Source organism: Mchenga conophoros, linkage group LG17, assembly GCF_057382185.1.
Source record: "Mchenga conophoros isolate Kocher_MC1m ecotype Shallow Benthic linkage group LG17, M_conophoros_male_GT1.1, whole genome shotgun sequence".
NCBI classification, from domain to species: Eukaryota; Metazoa; Chordata; class Actinopteri; order Cichliformes; family Cichlidae; genus Mchenga; species Mchenga conophoros.
In genome coordinates, this window is record NC_140542.1 from 5,023,684 (window position 1) to 5,042,306 (window position 18,623).

The 18,623-nt window shown below is 39.7% G+C and overlaps 1 protein-coding gene and 1 long non-coding RNA gene across 2 annotated transcripts; one reads left to right on the forward strand and one right to left on the reverse strand.

The window, feature by feature from the left end:
• Positions 1–2,110: 2,110 nt before the first annotated feature.
• Positions 2,111–11,959, forward strand: ccdc3a (coiled-coil domain containing 3a). The gene is made up of 3 exons (XM_085252321.1): positions 2,111–3,075; positions 3,795–3,972; positions 11,399–11,959. The coding sequence occupies exons 1-3, from the start codon at positions 2,669–2,671 to the stop codon at positions 11,702–11,704; spliced, it is 891 nt and encodes a 296-aa protein (XP_085108447.1). The 5' UTR covers positions 2,111–2,668; the 3' UTR covers positions 11,705–11,959.
• On the reverse strand, positions 6,462–15,342 carry LOC146554934 (uncharacterized). The gene is made up of 4 exons (XR_014889226.1): positions 15,298–15,342; positions 11,725–11,773; positions 11,393–11,601; positions 6,462–6,715 (listed from the first exon to the last, which is right to left on the reverse strand). It is a non-coding gene; the product is annotated as an uncharacterized LOC146554934 (long non-coding RNA).
• Positions 15,343–18,623: the final 3,281 nt, after the last annotated feature.

The following is an 18,623-nucleotide window of genomic DNA, read 5'->3' on the forward strand; positions in this document are numbered from 1 at the left end:
TAATGATTTGATTTAGGTGTGTTGACACAGGGTGATGTCTAAAACCTGCACTTGAGGCCTGGAGTTGCCTACCCCTGGTTTAAAGCAATCAGAGATGGTCACTGTACTTACTGGAGGTTGAGCTTAGAACTGTATGGAAGACTGTTAAAGTGGTTATAGTTGAGGAACTGAAAGTGATTATTAATCTTTACTATGATCTTATTTATTTATTTTATTTTATTTTTTTAGAAAGAGGGGCAATAGATATTAATGAACATTTTAACAAATGTAAATATGCCAGATTATAGCCTTGGGCTAATTTCCATCTGCAGACCCTCTGGCAGGTTGGTGTTAAACACAAGTTAGTAAAAACATACAGAGACACTATTTACAGGTCATGTGACAAGGACAAAAACAGTGATCACATTATACTAGAACAAACAATGACAAGGAGAGTGGACACAGAGGACAGTATAGATAACAATAACGGAAACACATCAATTATATTGCACAAACCCCAGTATTGTACATGCCCTGACCATCGTGATATTGCGTTCACCCATTGCATTAACAGTTGTTTTCCTTTTTGTAATACACTAACTCTTTTTCCCGTCCAATATAAAACATGATTATTAAACATGATTACATGTTTGTGTGTCCCTCAGCCGCCCTTTTAAGTGACTCTTAAAGATGGGTAGACTTGTACTTTCCCTCACTGACAGTGGAAGACTATTCCAGAAGCTCACTCCCTGATATGACAGAGCATTCTGTGAAAAGGTGGTCCGCCTGAGTGCCAGTTCACAATCACCTCTAACAGTGGCTCGAGTCAGTCGAGACCCAGCAACACTGCTAGACTTTTGTTTAATAAAATCACTCATTGGTGGAGGCGCCAGACCATGTATAACTTTGTATATTAGACAGGCAGATTTAAATAATTTGAAATTAGTAAAATTTAAAAAGTTGTATTTTTCTAAAATTTGACAATGGTGATATGAAAAAGGTTTTTTATCTAATATTTTCAATGCTCTTTTGTAGCATACTTCAATTGGCCCAATAGCAGCAGAGCTCATATAGGACCAACTTGTAATACAATATTCAATATGAGCCAGTATCATAGAATGCAGGAATGTAATCGCTGCTGTGTCTATTAATGATGTGCGGATATGTCTAAAGTTCTGTATATTAACATTTACAGTTTTCACTACTTTTTTAATGTGTTTTTTAAAGGATAATTTAGAGTCTAGTAGCACTCCCAAATACTTAAATTCCTCAACATTAATTAATTCTTGTGCACCCAAGCAGACTTTTACTGCAGCCACGGTTGTTTTAGGCTTACTAAAAAACATTGATACGGTCTTTTTAAAATTAAGGCACAAGCATGAGTCATTCAGCCATTTTTGTAAATCATGTAATGCCAGTGAAAGCTGATGGGCTGCATCATCAGCAGTTTTGGCTTGCATAAAAATTACCGTATGCCCACATAAGATAAGGATATCTTATGTGGGCTATCCTTAATAAAATATTTTAGGTATTGTGAAATGTAATCACATTATAGAGTCCTGGTGCATCCCTTATCTCAGGTAAAAAAAAAAAAAAAAAAAAGAAGAAAAAAGAGAGAGAATCCCTGGAGGATTTTCACCACAGAAATATTGTCTCCCTCGGGATTTCCCTTAATGCTTCAAAACTCCCAGTGATCCTTGTCCAGGAGCCACTGGACCCCACTGACCCACAATAGGTAGCCAAAATCAAAGATTTGTATTAAAGGTCTATCAGAAAGAATGTTGGGACTCACACAACATGACACACTAAGTTCCCAGAATAGCGCTTGTATAACCAAAAAGACCCACTGTACCCCCAGTGTGTTGTAAAACAAATTCGAGGTACCCTGGAACCCAGTGGAAACTTCAGCAGCACCCCCCTTTGGACCCATTCAAATTCTTCTCAGATGCTTTGATTTATCTTCCATGGAACTTCCTCCAGCCAAAACCTGGCTCCTGTGATACCATCTCGCACCACAGCGATTGTCCCTTTATAATCACGTTTAACGCCTTCACATGCCGAAAAGAAGAAGTCGATTCCTCAAGGAAGTATTCGTTTCATGAAGCGACGCGTTTTGTGAAGAACCTGGAGTATATTTGAATTAATAATCTTTTTGATCGAAAGAGTTTTATACATCACGTGGGTTATAATATTATGTCTGAGGTCAACAGGTTCAAAACCTCAGGTTCATCACCTTTTCATCAGGCAAAATACCACTTCAACGCATCGACCACCCCTCATTGAAACTCTAAATATCAAAGCAGCGCACGAGTCCTTGAAGGCATCACCATCGCTCTGTTTAAACCTCGCCTCCTCCAAGCAGGAGAACGGACAGAGCTGCAGGTTGGAGCGGTTAGTCTTTGCACATTCATATTAATCCGACTTTATTCTTTCCAAAAGTCTTCAGACGATTGAAGTTAGCTTGAGTTTGTGTTAATGCTCAAAAACTCTGTCTGAAAAATTATTTTCATTGTGATTTAGCATCATCAAGTGGTTGAGGTAAACACATGTGCATAACTTTTGCAAAATCAACCAGATTTGTTTACTTTCGGCCACTTGGCTGGGTCTCCTGGAAACACTTAGGAAAAAGGAAAGACTCATCAACGCAGACTTTAGGAGGTGCCAGATAAGATTTTGTACGCTTTTCGGGATGTTTCCCACGACTATCCTCCTCGCAACGCTCTGCGTTTTTGCGCATCTGGACACCTTTACGCGTGGCTGCCAGCTCCCCTCGGAATGGCGGCCGCTGAGCGAGGGCTGCCGGGCGGAACTTGCGGAGATCATCTTGTATGCCCGGGTCCTGGCAATCCACCGGGAGCCGGTGGGCGTTGGAGTGGGCAGTCTGTACAACTCCTTGCCCTTCGGGTTCGGATACGGGTACGAGGGCGCAGAGGAAGGGCTGCTGTACTCTGCAGAGGTGGAGCTGCTGTGTGACCAAGCCTGGGGCAGCATGCTGGAGGTACCCTCTGGATCCAGGCTCAACCTGACCGGGCTTGGTTACCTGTCCTGTCAGTCCCACACCGTGATGGAGAACTACTCCTATTTCTTTTTCCTCAGGTGAGGTAGAAAAAACGGTCACTTTTTATTTCAGAAAATTAATTTGATATATTTTTTTGGTTTTATTTTTTTTTTTGCAAAAAAAATGAAACCAAACCAAACCAAAAAATAACCCATAATTAAAAACTATTTCAGCTTTACCTGAATTTGTCAAATCTATTATTGTTGCCACATAAATGAAAGAGCACCTTTAAATTAACACTGTTTGTATGTAAATAATCAAAGTAGTAAAACAAATGAGTAAATACCACTTTGCAGGACTGCCACTTTTGGCTTTGGCCTTCATCAAGACTTTTTATTACTGTACACCTATCAGCTATAAATTGGAGTTATTAGCAAATGATCAGTTTATCAGCCACACAGATTATGACATCATGATGTATTTCTGTTCTCTATTCTGGCTGTTAAAGCAGACCTACTAGTTATTTTCTTATAGTATACAATACATTGGTGGATGTTCATATTGAAAATGGCCAAAGTTTAAAATAACAAGATCAGTAGATTTGCAAATAATTCCTCAGAACCAAATATCCAGGGTTCAGAATGCTATTTCTAATAAATTTCTAACATAAATACTCATTATTTTAATTTGTGAATCATGCAAAGCTTCTCCGGTACAATCCAAGAACAAAAATATACTGGAAAGGAGCAGAGTGCATTCTTTTTAAATGCAGATTCAAATGTGCTGCTTACAGTTGTCCCCTTCATCTCCTCTGTAGGATGGATGAGAACTACAGCATCCGACCTCATGGGGTCAACTTCCAAGATGCCATCTTTGCTGACACGATTGAGAACAGACGCACGTTTTCCAGTCTGTTTCAGTTCTCCAACTGCACTCAGGGGAGCCAACCATTTCAGACTTTCAGCCCCGAGTGGGACATGCAGGAAGACAGCAGGGTAAGGCATCACTTAGTCATAGTTAGCCTGTTAAAGTGTTGTACATGAAGAAGAGAAACCAAATGTCTATGATTAAACTGACCATTGCAATCTATAATAAAAAGCTTCATTACCTTCTTAGAAATGTTGGTGGGGTTTTGCTGACACTGCAAACAAACACAAAACTATCTTGTTGTCACAGAGATAACAAATAGTCCATGGGATCATCAGGGAGCAAATGTGTTTTATTAAATTTGGATTTTTATTGCCTTTTATATATCCCTACCCCCCCCAACAAAAAAACCCAAATAAACAAAAACCAAACCAAAACAAAAACAAAACAAAAACAAAAAACAAAAAACAAAACGTAGAATTTTAAAAAAAAAACAACAACAACACAACCCCCCCCCCCCCCCCCCCACACACACACACACACAATGAATATGAGTCACAGTGAAATAAGTATTTGATCCCCAGCAACCCAGCTAGACATCTGACTCCCATGGGTGGGATTTCAAACAACCAATTAATGACACAGATTTCAGCTTGTTATTTGTATAAAGTACACCTGTCCAAAGAATCAGTTTCTTCCATTCCAACCTCTCCACCACTGTGAGCAAGAGCAAAGAGCTGTGAGAAGATGTCATTGAAACCAAACTCAAGCTCTCTTGCTTCACCTGCCATGTTTGTAGAAAAAAATGCTGATTATCACCCAAAAAACACCATCCCCACAGTCATGCATGGAAGCGGAAATCATGCATTGGTGCTGTTTTTCTGCTAACGGTACATGATGGCTTAACATATATTAAGGGAAAATGGACAGGACCATGTACCAAAATCTTGGATGAGAAATCTCCTTCGCTCAGACAGAACACTGAAAATGGGTCATGGATGGGTCTTCAGGCATTACAATGACCTGAAACATACTGACAAAGCTACAAAGGAGTGGCTAAACTGGCTGGGCCACTTCATGACCTTAATGTGCATCTTCACACACTAAGGTCATGAAGTAGCCTAGCCAGTCTCCAGACCTCAGTCCTCTAAAAAATCTGTGGAAGGACTTGAAGCTTCGAGTTACTAAGCAACTGCCAAGAAATCTAAAGGGTTGGAGAGTTTCTGTAAAGAGGAGTGGTCCAAGATTCCTCCTGAGATGTGTGCAAACCTGACCTGACCAGCTACAGGAAACATCTTACTGCTGTGCTTGCCAGCAAGGGCTTCTCCACCAAGTAGTAAGTCATGGTTAGCTAAGGATCAAATACTTATTTAACTCACTGACATGTAACTCAAATTTTGCAACTTTTATGTCATGTGTTTTTGTTTGATATTTTGAATGCTTGTTTTGAACATAGCTAAAGGTTTGAAAATTATGTCACTGTATAAATAGTAGCTAATTCCCAAAATCACAGGCCTCAGATGGCTCTAAGGGCTCCATTCCCAACAGTTTTTTTCTAGACTTGGCTATGCATGATGTCATTGAGAGTACATATAGTCAACTTTGATTGGACGCAAACACAGGAGCACCACTCACACGATTCTTCTATTTACAAGGGGCAGCCAATCAGAAGCAAGTTTGCTTATAGAGCTGTTGACCTTAAAATGAAAGGAGCTATTAAAAAAAAAAAAAAAAAAAAAGAAAAAAAAAAAAAAAGCTTCTTAGAAGAATGAGCCTAGTCAGTCCCCTGTTTCAAATAGGCCAACTTTTTGTGGGGGTTTGCAGAAAATGTAAACCCCCACAAAATGTTTCTTTTAAAAAGTTGTGGTCATTTAAATAACATCCTGTACATTAGGTAGATAATGGATGCGCACAGGCATCCAACCAGACACTTCCAGGGAACGTGGCCGATCGTGTGACTTTAAAAACCATGTTGTTACCATGGTGATAACAGATTAAGGGTCCAGACAAACAGCAGTGTGCAGGGAACTGGAACTGGAGCAACTAACATTATTAGGGTGTTGTAGTTTCGGTAATGTTTGAGTCAGAAACTGGCAATGAATCAACCGCTGTAGCTGAACTATGTGTACGAGCAGAGGGAGGTCTTGGTTTGTGTGTGTGGACACCTAATAATGAGCTGAGTTGTGAGTCCGTTGACAGGAATGTGGGAAAGAAAGATCAGTCAAACTACCCTCTGGCACTGCGCAGAGCTGAACACACAAATACCCACACAAAATGGATTGATTCTCAGAAGGATGACAAAAATGCCCACATGCACAAACAAAAGAATCAATTGTACTGTTAATAAAGTTTTAATATGTGATTGGCCCGACGTAATCAGGTCCCAACCTGTTGTAGATCAAAGCAAACTGATGAGTCGAGGTCCTTCCAGGTTGCACCTCAGGCATATCGGATACTGTCCGTGCACCCTGGGGTCAAAGATCAAATAGCAGAGATCGACGACTTTGACACCACCAGCTTGAAAGCGTGTCAGTCTGCAGCTTTGATCTGTATCAGCATGAAGCAACATATCACGCTGACCTCGGACCAGAGATAGGCTGAAGCTTGTGATGGGAGCTTTGCTGCTGGGATTCAGACATTCATTATCACATCTGCTCTGACTGATTCAAGCTCGCACCTCAAACAAGACAGGACACGGCAGCTGGAGACAAATTTACGACACGTCTTTGCGTTTATTTTGAAAAGGTACAGCTGAGTGGTTGCTGAATAGTTTTTGTGACACACCAAAGAAGAGGCCCTCACTTTGGTGTTTTAATGATGATGAAGAGCACAGCAAACCTGGTGCCCTGTGGATGAAGGCAACATCACACCCTGGAAGAAAAAACATCCTTCAGGATGCTTCTTGAAGGGATAAAGATGATCAATTAAAACACAATTTATGGTGACACTTCACTCTTTGGCAAAGGTGACACTGATATGCACTTGATGTGCTCATTCGCTTCAAGTCTTCCTTCATATCATAACTGATTTTTTTTTGTCTCAGTGTTTTGGGTGTGGGTTTTGTTTTCCTTGCATTATTTGGAAATAATGGAGATGAAAATAAGCACAATAGATCCCCTTTAAAGTCAGTGCGATTTACAGACAGCGTCTCTATTACAATCATTTAATACATCCGGTGGACCGTGGAGCATTACGTGGATCTTTTTCATACACTTGTATCCATTTATTGCACTCGTTATCATCATCTTAACACTCAGAAGGATGTTGTGCCTCATTCCTGGCTGACTTTTTCTCTACTGCCTGCAGCATTCACAGCTGATTTACCTCTTCAGCTTTAAATAATCTCACAGCTAATTTAGCCACAGCATTATTTAAGAGCAAGAATTTAACTGTTAAAGGGCTGCAAAGTGTGGTGTTGTAGTGCCTTCTTTTCTGTTTCTGTTCTGGTTTAAACTACAGGATCTAGCCTCTGAATTAAGGGGTCATAGTTCAGGCAAAAAGGGGTTAAAGGTGCTGTTATTGTAGAGGAGGATTCACGTGCTCCTCTACAATAACCTTTAGGCAAGGCAGGACAAAACAGGTGTTTTGTTTGGGAATGTATATGGAGACATAAAAAAAAAAAAAAAAAAAAAAAAAAAAAAAAATGGGGAAAGAAATCTCTCTTCTTTCTCTTTTTATCCTTCTTTAATCTAACAGCCAAGAACCAAGCCTATTAATACTTTTATTATCTAAAGTTAGCTTCCCTTCTTGCATCACTCTGTGCTTTCATCCTTCAGCTGCATTTAAAGACCAAAAAAAAAAAAAAAAAAAAAAATCCCTAAAATCAGAGCTGGGAGGAGGTTTGCTTCTGATTTCAGCTTTGTGGGAACCAGATGCCCCGCCAGAAGGATAGACAGGAGACTTCCTTCACTGCACTTTTCCTGCCAAAACCTTCAATTAGCTTTTGTTCAAAGGCTCATCTTATCAGTAGTGCTCAGAGCTGCTTTTACCACAAGCCAGGTCAGACACTCCTGTGGGTCTAATACATACATATCATAGGAGTTCTTTGATAGGTCACAAGAAGGCAGGCAGATGGCTCGAACACTTCCTAATCACTTCCATATACAGCACATTTTTACTGTGTATGCATACAGAACTGGTTGATTGTACCCACGGTAAGGGAAGGCAGAATTTTGAACCCTCATGCAAACCCCTTTAACAAGTTTCCTGACTCTCATTAACATTTTATGTACGTGCTTACAGAGGGGTAAAAGGGAGTGCCTGTTTCACTCAAGAGTTAGACACTAAAGCTCATAAAAAATACATTATCAGACTGTGTTTTACAGAAATAAAGGAGAAAAGTGCAGAAGCCGAGGAGAAATGCCACCCTATGGAGCACCTCTTCACCACCTTTATTTCTTTTCTGCTCTCCGTCTCTTCTTTGTTCCTTTTGTCTCTTCATCACTTTTTCTTTCCATTTTCTAGCTTTCCCTTCCCACGCACGCACAGACAATATAAAATCTGCACAAGGAGAGGAGAAACCCTGGCTTGGCTCTTTAACGCCAGCAGTGGAGCTCTAAAGCCACTAACTGTGTGTAAAGGTGTCTGGCCATGTGTGTTGTCTGTGTAATTGTGTGGACTCCTGCTGAGATTCTACATAAAGTTAGGGAGAGAAATGAAAAAGTCTGAAATGAATGAGGAGTCAGGTCAAGCTGGGCGCAAACAAAAACACCTCTAAATTCTTTCAAACATGATTACAGCCTTTGGGTTTTTTTTGTGTTTTCTTTTCCACTTTTGCTTCCATATTTGACATTGTGTCTTTTTCTTTTACTCAAACAAATGAGTTAAAAAAAAAAAAAAAAAAAAAAAGTTTACATAAATTCCTCAAGTTTGCTCCAGAGCAAAATGTTCTAAAAGCAAGTTTAGCATTGCTAGAACTGGACTGGATGGCCTGTGGTGTCACAGTGCAAAGCATTACAGTGACATTAAACTTGCTGTCATGAGGTTTGCATGGCTGATTTAATTTCTCTGACCTTCCTACATTTGCAGCAGTTATGAGTTATAAACCCCCAAAACCTACAGCCATACATGTTAAACACAGGACAAAGTCTGAGCACCACATTTTTTTCAAATTGTTTATCCAGAGTTACCAAACACCTTCACCTGCTTCACTGTTGCAAATATGTTACAGACAGAGTGTTCAGCAAACGCAACTTCACAAAAAAAAAAAAAAAAAAAAAAAAATCATTATTGCGATGAAGACAGAGTCACTGACAGGTCAGACTTTTCAGTGATGACTGTGATCAGAGTAAGAACTACTTTGTTGCTTTCAGCTATTTGCAGAAGTCTTTCTTCAGAGTTTATTGCATACCTTCAGCATCAGACAGAAGCAGGGTAAGTCCATTAGTGTTTTGCAGCCCGGCAGCACTAATTACTCATGACAAAAGATCTAACACCGAGACGGGATCGATCAGAATCTAATGACAAACACCAGTGTGTCCTTCAGTCAAGTAAGCTCTCACACAGATTTAAAAATCTTCTGATCCGTTCATTGAAGTTTACAAAAGCTTGCATGGATGCGTTCTAATAACGGCACATAAGAATTATAAACCGAACTACCAAAATATATCCACCATGTTAAGAAATCTCTGACTTCATGTTATTTCCAGTCAGGCAATGTTTCATTATGACATCACTGTTAAGATGTGGTACCTGCACTGATGAGCCAAAATGTCAGACTGAATCAGAACAGACTGAAAGGTTTCAAGGACCTGAAGGGTCACATGTGACCCGACCTGAAGGAAACTGCAACATAGGGCGATCAGTCATTGTAGCCATTTTAGACCACAGTTGCTGTAAATGTTAATTGTTAAATAAATAGAGTTTTGAACAAACTAAGACGACATCCCCATAGTTTCTTGCCTCCCTTTACTGACTTTTGGATACTGAAGAACTTGAATGTTTCTGTGTTCTGTCTTTCTTCACTGTGGACCTTTGTGCATTCAGTTGTCGTCACATGTCCTCTAAATACTGTTTATACAGATGATGCTAAACAGCAGGCAGGTGTGACCCGGATGTTTTGACAGTTGGTGTGCGTTTGTGTGTCCGTGTGTGCTTGATGCATCCCACTGTGAAATTTCCTAAGAGAACTGAAAAGGCAAGGCTTCAAACTGTTTAAAAAAAAAATAAAAAAAAAATATGAATTTGACTTCAGTCTTACTGAATAGGAACAAATGCATGAAATATTCTCTCTCCCTGGTGGATTGTATCCATGCAGAGGGATTTGGTTTTATTCACATGGGTTTCTACCTTTACACTGATAAAAAAGGTAAATGGAATTTTATTGCTTGCTTGCACTACAAACAACATGATCTTGTAGTCTGTGCATACAGTGCAGTATCACCATATGGCCGGGTAACATTGTCCTCGTGAGATTATCTTCATCAGTCTCAGTATGAACTATTTAGACTTTAAAATGAAGTTTAATGTAAAGGGTTTTTTTTTTTTGTTTTATTTGGGTGTATTGTATTGCAAAACTAATTCCAAGAAAGGTAGTATGCCATATAAAATGTAAATACAAATAGACCTAAACGTCCAATAACTGGTCTTCTCTGTTCCCAGACTTTTATGGACCATTGTTAAAAGAAGAGGGAATGCCACACCTTGGTAAACATGACCACCCTCCTACTAATACCATTTCTGAGGAGGCTTATACTAAGAGGCTTCTTCAGTTTGTAGTCTTTAGTCTAAGCTAAGCACTAAGCTAAAGTCCCTCCAGTTTTAGCTAACAAACACAACAGTAATGTCTTCTCAGTATTTCTTTAACATAGTTTAAGACAATTTTTCAGCAATTGTTTTCCAAAACAAATGGCACTAAAACAAACTGCATTATATGCCAAAACCATACGAGTGTCCATTTTTGCGATCCTTGGTACCACAGTACAAAACAGCAAGCTAAAAGAACAGGGGCTTGGCCTTAACCTCGACTGTGGTCATCTGAGTATGTATGCAGAGTGAGACAAATAGTGAATGTACAGTACATACTTTTAGTTCACAATATTTTTGAGTTTGTATATGTTACTTGTGATAAAGTGCGCCCATAAACAGAGGAAACCAAACGATACATTCCCACTGGGACGTCAACAGCTGTCACCTTTGTGAACCCTGTCGGTTCAGGTCAGCTCTCTTCCATCAAGAACGTGCAACATTAGGGTCCCAGAAACATCAAAACATGTGACCCTTGCATAGGGATGAGAGGTCAATAGTACATTTATATTACACAGGTACCCAAACACATGTGTTTTTGAAATGGGAGTAGAAGCCTATAGAAAAGTAAATAAGACTTCCTGCTTAGCATGTTAGGCTTGTTACAGGATAAACAACATGCACAGGAGAGAAAACACACACACACACACACACACACACACACACACACACACGACATGTAGAGCTCCCACTCTACACATCTAGCTGACGAGATAGCAGCTGGAAGTCTACAACAGTTTGTCAGACACTTAAGACAACAAGCCTTCACGTATGCTAACTAACATCACTTTCTTTCCTCCTTACCTCCAGCTGCTGTGCTCCTCGGTGCAGGCTGCACTGTTTGAGGAGGAGGAACGAGGCCGGAAGCTGCAGGAGCGGTTGGCTGCAGCGGAAAGGAGGAACCGGCAGCTGAAGGAGCGAGTTCGCAAGGTGAAGCGTTCCTTGAGGAACGCCCGCAAAGCTGCACGCAAGGCTGAGCAGCAGGCACAGGAGCTGCAACAGAGGCTAAAAGCCTCAGAGAGAATGGCGGGACATCACCTCAACACTATAACACAGAAGGAGCCTCCACTCGGGGGTTACACAAGTGCAGCGATACGTCACAGGATGCAACTTTAAATCGTATAAGTACCACTCACCTGGACTGCAGAGTGGTTGTAGATCTGGAGAGACTGCTGGGCGGTCTCTCTGCAAGGGACGGAGAAGTGTCACTTATGAGTAAAAACACTTTAAAAGCAATACTCTTCACAGTTGTCTTGTAAATAAACTGCTATCCCTTTTCTTTCTACCTGGAACTCCTCTAATAAACTGTGGATAAGCGTGATTCCCACTTATCTGATAAAAATAAACAGTTTTCTGAATGAGAATCAAACATTTCTCTTTTCCCACTGATTCCTTCTTTGGTTGTTCAGCTCTGCTGCCTTCATGAGTGGATTAAGTGGCAGAGCTGTGCTCATCTCAAGATGTTGTCTTGCTCTGCTCTGACACTAAGAGCAGCTGTGAGCAATAGTAACAGCCACAGTGGGAGCTTATTGAGATGTGAAGGACAATTAGTTCTCTTTGCTTTTCAGCTGTTAATTAAAACACAGTTATGATTTTCACAAGGCACCACTTTTACCTCAGTGGAAAAAACCTGCACCAGGGAACTATTTAGGGATAGAGTTCAGTTGCTTTTAAGTTTCATGCCAGAATTCCAGATAGGCAAAGTTTCACAAGCTATAGGTGGTGTCAGCTTTACAATAAAGTCTATAACAAGGATTTTGGCCTCACAGTTTCTCTGGTATAAGATCTGCATTTGCAAATGCCAAATACTGAATAGTACATATAAAAGGATGCATGTAAATTAATAGTCAAATACAAGTTCTTTACCATTTGATCAACCAATCAATTAATGAAAGCCCTGCATTACACTGACATCCTGTCCAGGCTCAGCTATGGTAGCTGAGATAGGCTTCAGCTGATTCATGGAGGGCAATAATATATTCTCTAAATGTGGTAACAGTTACTTACATATTTTCTGATCATAATGAAAACATTAGGATCGTTTTGAAGTCAGGTAAACTTTTGAAATTGGGAGAGCAATTTTAAAAACAAAAGCAAAAAGTAAAGAACTACATATTTGGATACCAATTGGGTTTGAGGTCAGTCCTCATAAGATGACAGCTGATGGTTTCGAGAAGCACTTTGGCATTCAAAGCATGCTCAAAGTTCATTGATCAATACTACAATGACTACAAATAGACTACAGAGAGAAAGCGGACATTAAAAAACAACTTACAGTCCCAAAACTTTGTGTGCGTGCTGTTTTCACCTGCATAGGTATGCATACAGCACATTTTCAAAGCTGCTGCTTGAAAACAGCTCCTTGTTGCTTCTACACGCAGCTGCCAGTGATGCTGATGAGAACAATTAGACTGAAATGAAAAATTAGAGTTGACGCCCGGAAAAATGAACTAACCGACACGCCAAAGATCAAAAATATATGATCACGGCTGAGTGACACAATAAGGTACAGCTCGTCCAATATCAGTAATGCGATGATGAAACAATTCTTGGATTTCTGAGAGAAGGCTCATTTATTTTTAATGCAAGTTAAAGTCTGTATACACAGCTAGCTTGTGAATATTTTTGTATGAATGATTTTTCTGTATATAAAATTTTAGTTTGTTGAACTTCAGAGTGGAAGTTTGGAGAGAAGAAAAAAAAAAAAAAAAAAAAAAAATCTAGGTCACTAGAGTACAAACAACAAATCCCAGCATGAGCAAGCACACGCAAACAGTGTGCTAGTTAAGCTCTGCAGTGACACACAGAGAGTGTAAAGAGAGGTTAAGGGTAGAGGAGACACTGTATGTGTGTCTGGTCCATCAAGTGACTGGAATGTGTTTGTGTGGGCAGCAGTGTTCTGAGCAGCAGGATCTTGCTGAAATATTCCTCTGGAGGGAGGCCATCGCATCACGAGACCTCACCGAGTGGAAGGAAAACAAATCACTAAAGCAGGACATATTGAGGGGCAAGCCAGAATGGGATGTAGACGCAGGGGAGATCTTTTTCACTAAAAAACTGATTCACTGTGTCTGTCTTGATGAAAAGCTTCGTGATGATGAGGTGAAGAATAAGGCAGGAGTTTATCACCTGCAGTGTAACGATTGATGAGATCCTGGGGGGGGAACAAGCTTAGAAAAGGAAAACGCTCCTTTTTTGTACATCCTGCCGAGAGACTCTTAGGTAGATGAAGTAGCCATTTAAAGTGACCATGGTTTGATTTCATGGGAAAGCTGTTGTTTGTGAAAAATGTTAAAATATTTGAACATTTTGCTGGAATATTGTATCCCTCCAGGAAGAAAGCATGTATCAAGAGGAAATGCTGTATCCAAATACATACAGTGGTGTGTGAAAGTGTTGACCCCTTCATCATTTCCGATTATTTTGTATGTTTGTCACACTTAAATGTTTTATATCAAACACATTTAAATATTAGCCAAAGACAACACAAGTAAACAAAATGCAGTCAACCTTAACCCTATGTCATAGTCTGCTGTGTGTATTGTTTCAGTTCAAATCATATAGCACCAAATCACAATGGTATATTGTGAGGTAAAGACCCGACAATAAGTGAGAGAAGACCCCCAAATCAGATGAAAAACAATGTGCAAGCACTCGGCGATAGTGGGAAGGAAAAAAACTCCCTTTTAACAGGACAAATAGAACCAAGTAGAACCAGGCTCTAGAAAGAGAGGCCATCAGCTGTTTGGGATGAGCAGCAGTAATGGAAGTGAGATACAACTACACAGGACCATAAGACTAACTTTGAAACACAAAATACAACAGAAATGAGACTGATGAAAGGAACAGAATGGACACACACACACACACACAACTAATTATAAACCTGAAGTCACCAGTAACTTCACAGGAGACTCAAGTAACAAGACCATTACATCAACCCTAAAGCATCCAGAAAAGATAAGATAGCCAAGACTTGTAAACACAAGTAAATGGTAACAACTCTATTGACAGAATGGCACTTGATGTGCTTGCAGCAGAGCATTTTATTAAAACCTCGTGCCAACTCAAAGGAATGGTGGTAGAAATGTTCTAGCAGTCAAAAGTGCAACTAGGAATTCTACATTTTATCAAATTGTGCTCGAAAATGATGAGAAAGTCCATCTGACTGGACTTTTGAACAAGCACAACGAAGAAGAAATGGCTCAAAAGGAAGAATAATGAGGTTAAAGGCCAGATCCAAAGCTCTTTGAAATATTGTGACAGTGGTGTTTGCTTATTCTTAAACATCTTGCAACTGAGTGGTCAGGTTTTAGCTACCAAAACTCACATACAATTAATCATTTTACAGGATTTAAAAAAAAAAAAAAAAAAAGAAATTTTTAAAAAATGTTTAAATTGTTTTACAGCACATATTTTGGCTTGTGATGAGTGGAATTAAAGCGCCGTTGTTCCCTTTAAATTTCACAGTCGACATATGTGACCTGTGCTTTCTCTGATATGTTTAAAAAAAAAAAAAAAAAAAAAAAATTGCAAAACTTTTGCTGGTTTGTAGGTGAATCCTCCCTTAGTTATGCTGCAATAGGCGTAGGTGTTATGAAATGGCTGCGTGCAGGCAGGAAAAGGACCCAAAGTGCAGAATCCGGAGACAAACATAAACTCAAATGCTGATCTTAAACAGAAGAAAACTAAGAATCCAAATAACTTACACATGCAGCCAGAACACACAGCATATATGATGGTGGATAAGGGAGATCACAACATAGACACAAAGAAACACGGGGCTTAAAAAATACAGAGGGAGCAATCAGGGAATGAGAGACAGGAGGGAAACACAGCTGGGACAAATCAGGGCTGACGAGACAAACGAAGCAAAACGAGACACATTAACATTAACTTTCAAAGTAAAACAGGAAACATAACACAGAGACGCAGACTTGTCACAGGGATTCAGCAACTATGGAACAGAAGAGAAATCAGAAGGCACAACTCTGACAAAGAAACCAAAAGACTAGAAATGATAAATAAAGGCAAAAACCAAAGTACAATAATAATGAAAAACTCTAAACTCTGGGTCAACGACCCAGGCACCCTAACAGTAGGCTGCTGGGGGATTCCCATGATGCATTGAGTTTTTCTTCTTCAGTCACCTTTCTCACTCACTATATGTTAATAGACCTCTCTGCATTGAATCATACTTGTCATTATTATTATTATTGTTATTATTATCTCTGTCTCTCTCCCACAGCATGTCTTTCATCCTGTCTTCCTTCTCTCTCCCCAACCGATCGCAGCAGACGGCCGCTCCTCCCTGAGCCTGGTTCTGCCGGAGGTTTCTTCCTGTTAAAAGGGAGTTTTTCCTTGTCACTGTCGCCAAAGTGCTGCTCATAGGTGGTCATTTGATTGTTGGGTTTTTCTCTGTATGTATTAATGTAGGGTCTACCTTACAATATAAAGCGCTTTGAGGCGACTGTTGTTGTGATTTGGTGCTACATAAATAAAATTGAATTGAATTGAATTGAGTTGAATCGAATTGAATTGAATTGAATTGAATTGAATTGAATTGAAGGGGAAAACTATTTTTTGAAGGCTTCTTTTAATGGCATTTCTTTTTTCATCTGCAGAGTCTTTTTCAAAGAAGGAATCAATGTTTCTTTTGCAATATGTCAAATCATGAGTAGGCTGTTGAGGTGGGAGTTAAGGACTTATCTACCTCATCATGCAAGAAATTAAAATGCCCCTCTCCGTGTACAATCACAATTCCACAAAAGTTGGATTGCTGTGTAAAATGTAGATAAAAAACAGGGTGGAATCTTTATCAAATCTAATAACACACATTTCATTAATGATAGAACCTAGAAAACTGACTGGTTTAAACTGACAAAGATTTTTAAAAATGAGGTCATTTTGAATTTGATGGCAGCAACATGTCTCAAAAAATTGGGACGGGCCAACAAAAGGCTGGGAAAATGAGTGACGCTACAAAGAAAAGCTGAAGGAACAGAATTTAGGTTAAACGGCAACAGGTCAGTAACATGATTGGATATAAAAGAACATCTTAGGGAGGCAGAGTTTCTGAGAAATGAAGATGGGCTGAGATTCACCAATCTGCAAAAACTTGCAACTACAATTTGTGGAACAATTTGAGAATAATGTTCCTCAATATAAAAATGTGGAGAGAATGCTAGAAAATATCTTTACTGAAACCCAAAATCTTTTTCTATTATCGTAAAAGACCTTTTAGAATCATCTCTGGTGTAACTATGGTGGTGCAATATGATTTTCAACTTTGTTTGGTTGTTAGGGGCAGTAAAAGGAAAATATATGACTTCCCCCCCTGCTGTTTGCATCCAGAGCTGTCAACCCAAATGACACAGATGATCTTTGCACACAACACGCCACAATCCCACCTCCATTTCCTGCGACAGTGCTATCTCTTCGTTTCAGACGATCTGCCTGTCATTAGCTTTATAGAATACGCACGATTTGCCGCTCAGCAAAGAACAAAACAAGCAGCGAGCCAAGAGGAGAGGAGAAAACCCTGCAGTGAGAAATGTGATGAAGAAGAGGATGCCTTACAGAGAAGTGGCGAGGAGGGGGGAGAGAAGTGCTGAATTATAGATGAGGAGAAATCAGTTTAAGAAGCACAGAGATCAGTGACTCAGAGCACAAACACACTTACAGAGCCCTAAGTGTTTTTCAAGTTAGCTTGGCAGCCAATTTCAGCGAGAAATGTCTTCAGCGTGCGAGTGTAAAAATGAAGAGCAGTTTTGATTAAGCACAAATTCAGTTGGCAGCTTTCCCATTTGTATGTCTCCATATATGAATATGTGCATATGTTGTTGTAAAGTGCTGCAAAGTGATGTAAAATACTTTGATTTTCACAATTTTCGTCTCAGTGCTTTGGACTGTGTGTCAGACGGAAAACTGATTTTGAATAAGTTAGCACATTCGTTCCTCTGTATTCAGCCATGATAAAAAGACAGTTGGGAGGAATGTCTCCAACTGAGATGGAGGGGAAAGTAAAGGAAGTGTGACGACCTGAACCACAGGAAGCTCCAACAGGCCAAACTCTGCTAATAAAGAACTAATATTAATACAGCTTATCTTTGATGAGCACATATAGACCTTCAGGCTGATGCCGCTCAGTGCGGTAAAGTCAACGTCGTCTTAACCACTTACTTCAGTTGATAAGAAAAAAAAGAAAAAGTAAACTTTCAAAGAGAGATTTCTTTTTTCATGTTAGCTGATTAACTGTAATCCTGAATGGGTACAAAGGCTGAGAGTATCCTGCAGCTTTCATTGGTGATCTCTTTTAAGCTGTTTTTGGAACCAGTGTGGAGTAAAATTTAAACATGGAAGAAAGTCAACGGTAGCTTAATCTGTGTTTCCAGGGTTCGTGGTTGTGGGGTTAGGGTGATGGGAATATCATGGGACCTTTGCAACATTGCGTTGGAATTGGAAACATAGGACCAAGAGACCATGGGACATGGCTCTCAAAACATAAAACATTGGGATAGAATCCTGGTAATATAGGATAGCAGGGACACTGAGAAAGTTCTTTTAAAACAACGGATAATGGGAAGATAGAAACTTATAAACACAGAACCATGGGACCTTGTGATGTGATCCTGGGAACATACATTTTTGGAATAGGACATTGGGTACATAGAACCTCAAAAACAGAGAAACAATAGGGATGGGAACCTGGAAACACAGGACAATGGGCACATAGGACATTGGGGCAGAACCTTAGGAATATAGGACCTTGAAAACAATGGATACTTTGCAACGAACCGCAATGGGATCATTGTCCCATTAGATAGAAACAACTACTAGTAATGACTTCATGAATTTATTTACAAATAAAATGTTTTTTTACCATTAGGCAAATAATTATTAATAATACCCTCACAGATGTAACATTTTCTACAGCTACCTTTAGTACTATTCTTTTTTTTTAGACTCCTTTTTTTCTATTGATCCTTCTGAGTTCATTTCAGCAGACGGACTCTGACAGTGGGCTCATCTATGT

Bases quoted from the DNA above. Each gene is read 5' to 3' on its own strand.
- ccdc3a (XM_085252321.1), top strand. From the start codon at position 2,669: ATGTTTCCCACGACTATCCTCCTCGCAACGCTCTGCGTTTTTGCGCAT. The intron at 3,076-3,794 runs GTGAGGTAGAAA...TCTCCTCTGTAG, and splicing joins TCCTATTTCTTTTTCCTCAG to GATGGATGAGAACTACAGCA. The intron at 3,973-11,398 runs GTAAGGCATCAC...CCTTACCTCCAG, and splicing joins ACATGCAGGAAGACAGCAGG to CTGCTGTGCTCCTCGGTGCA.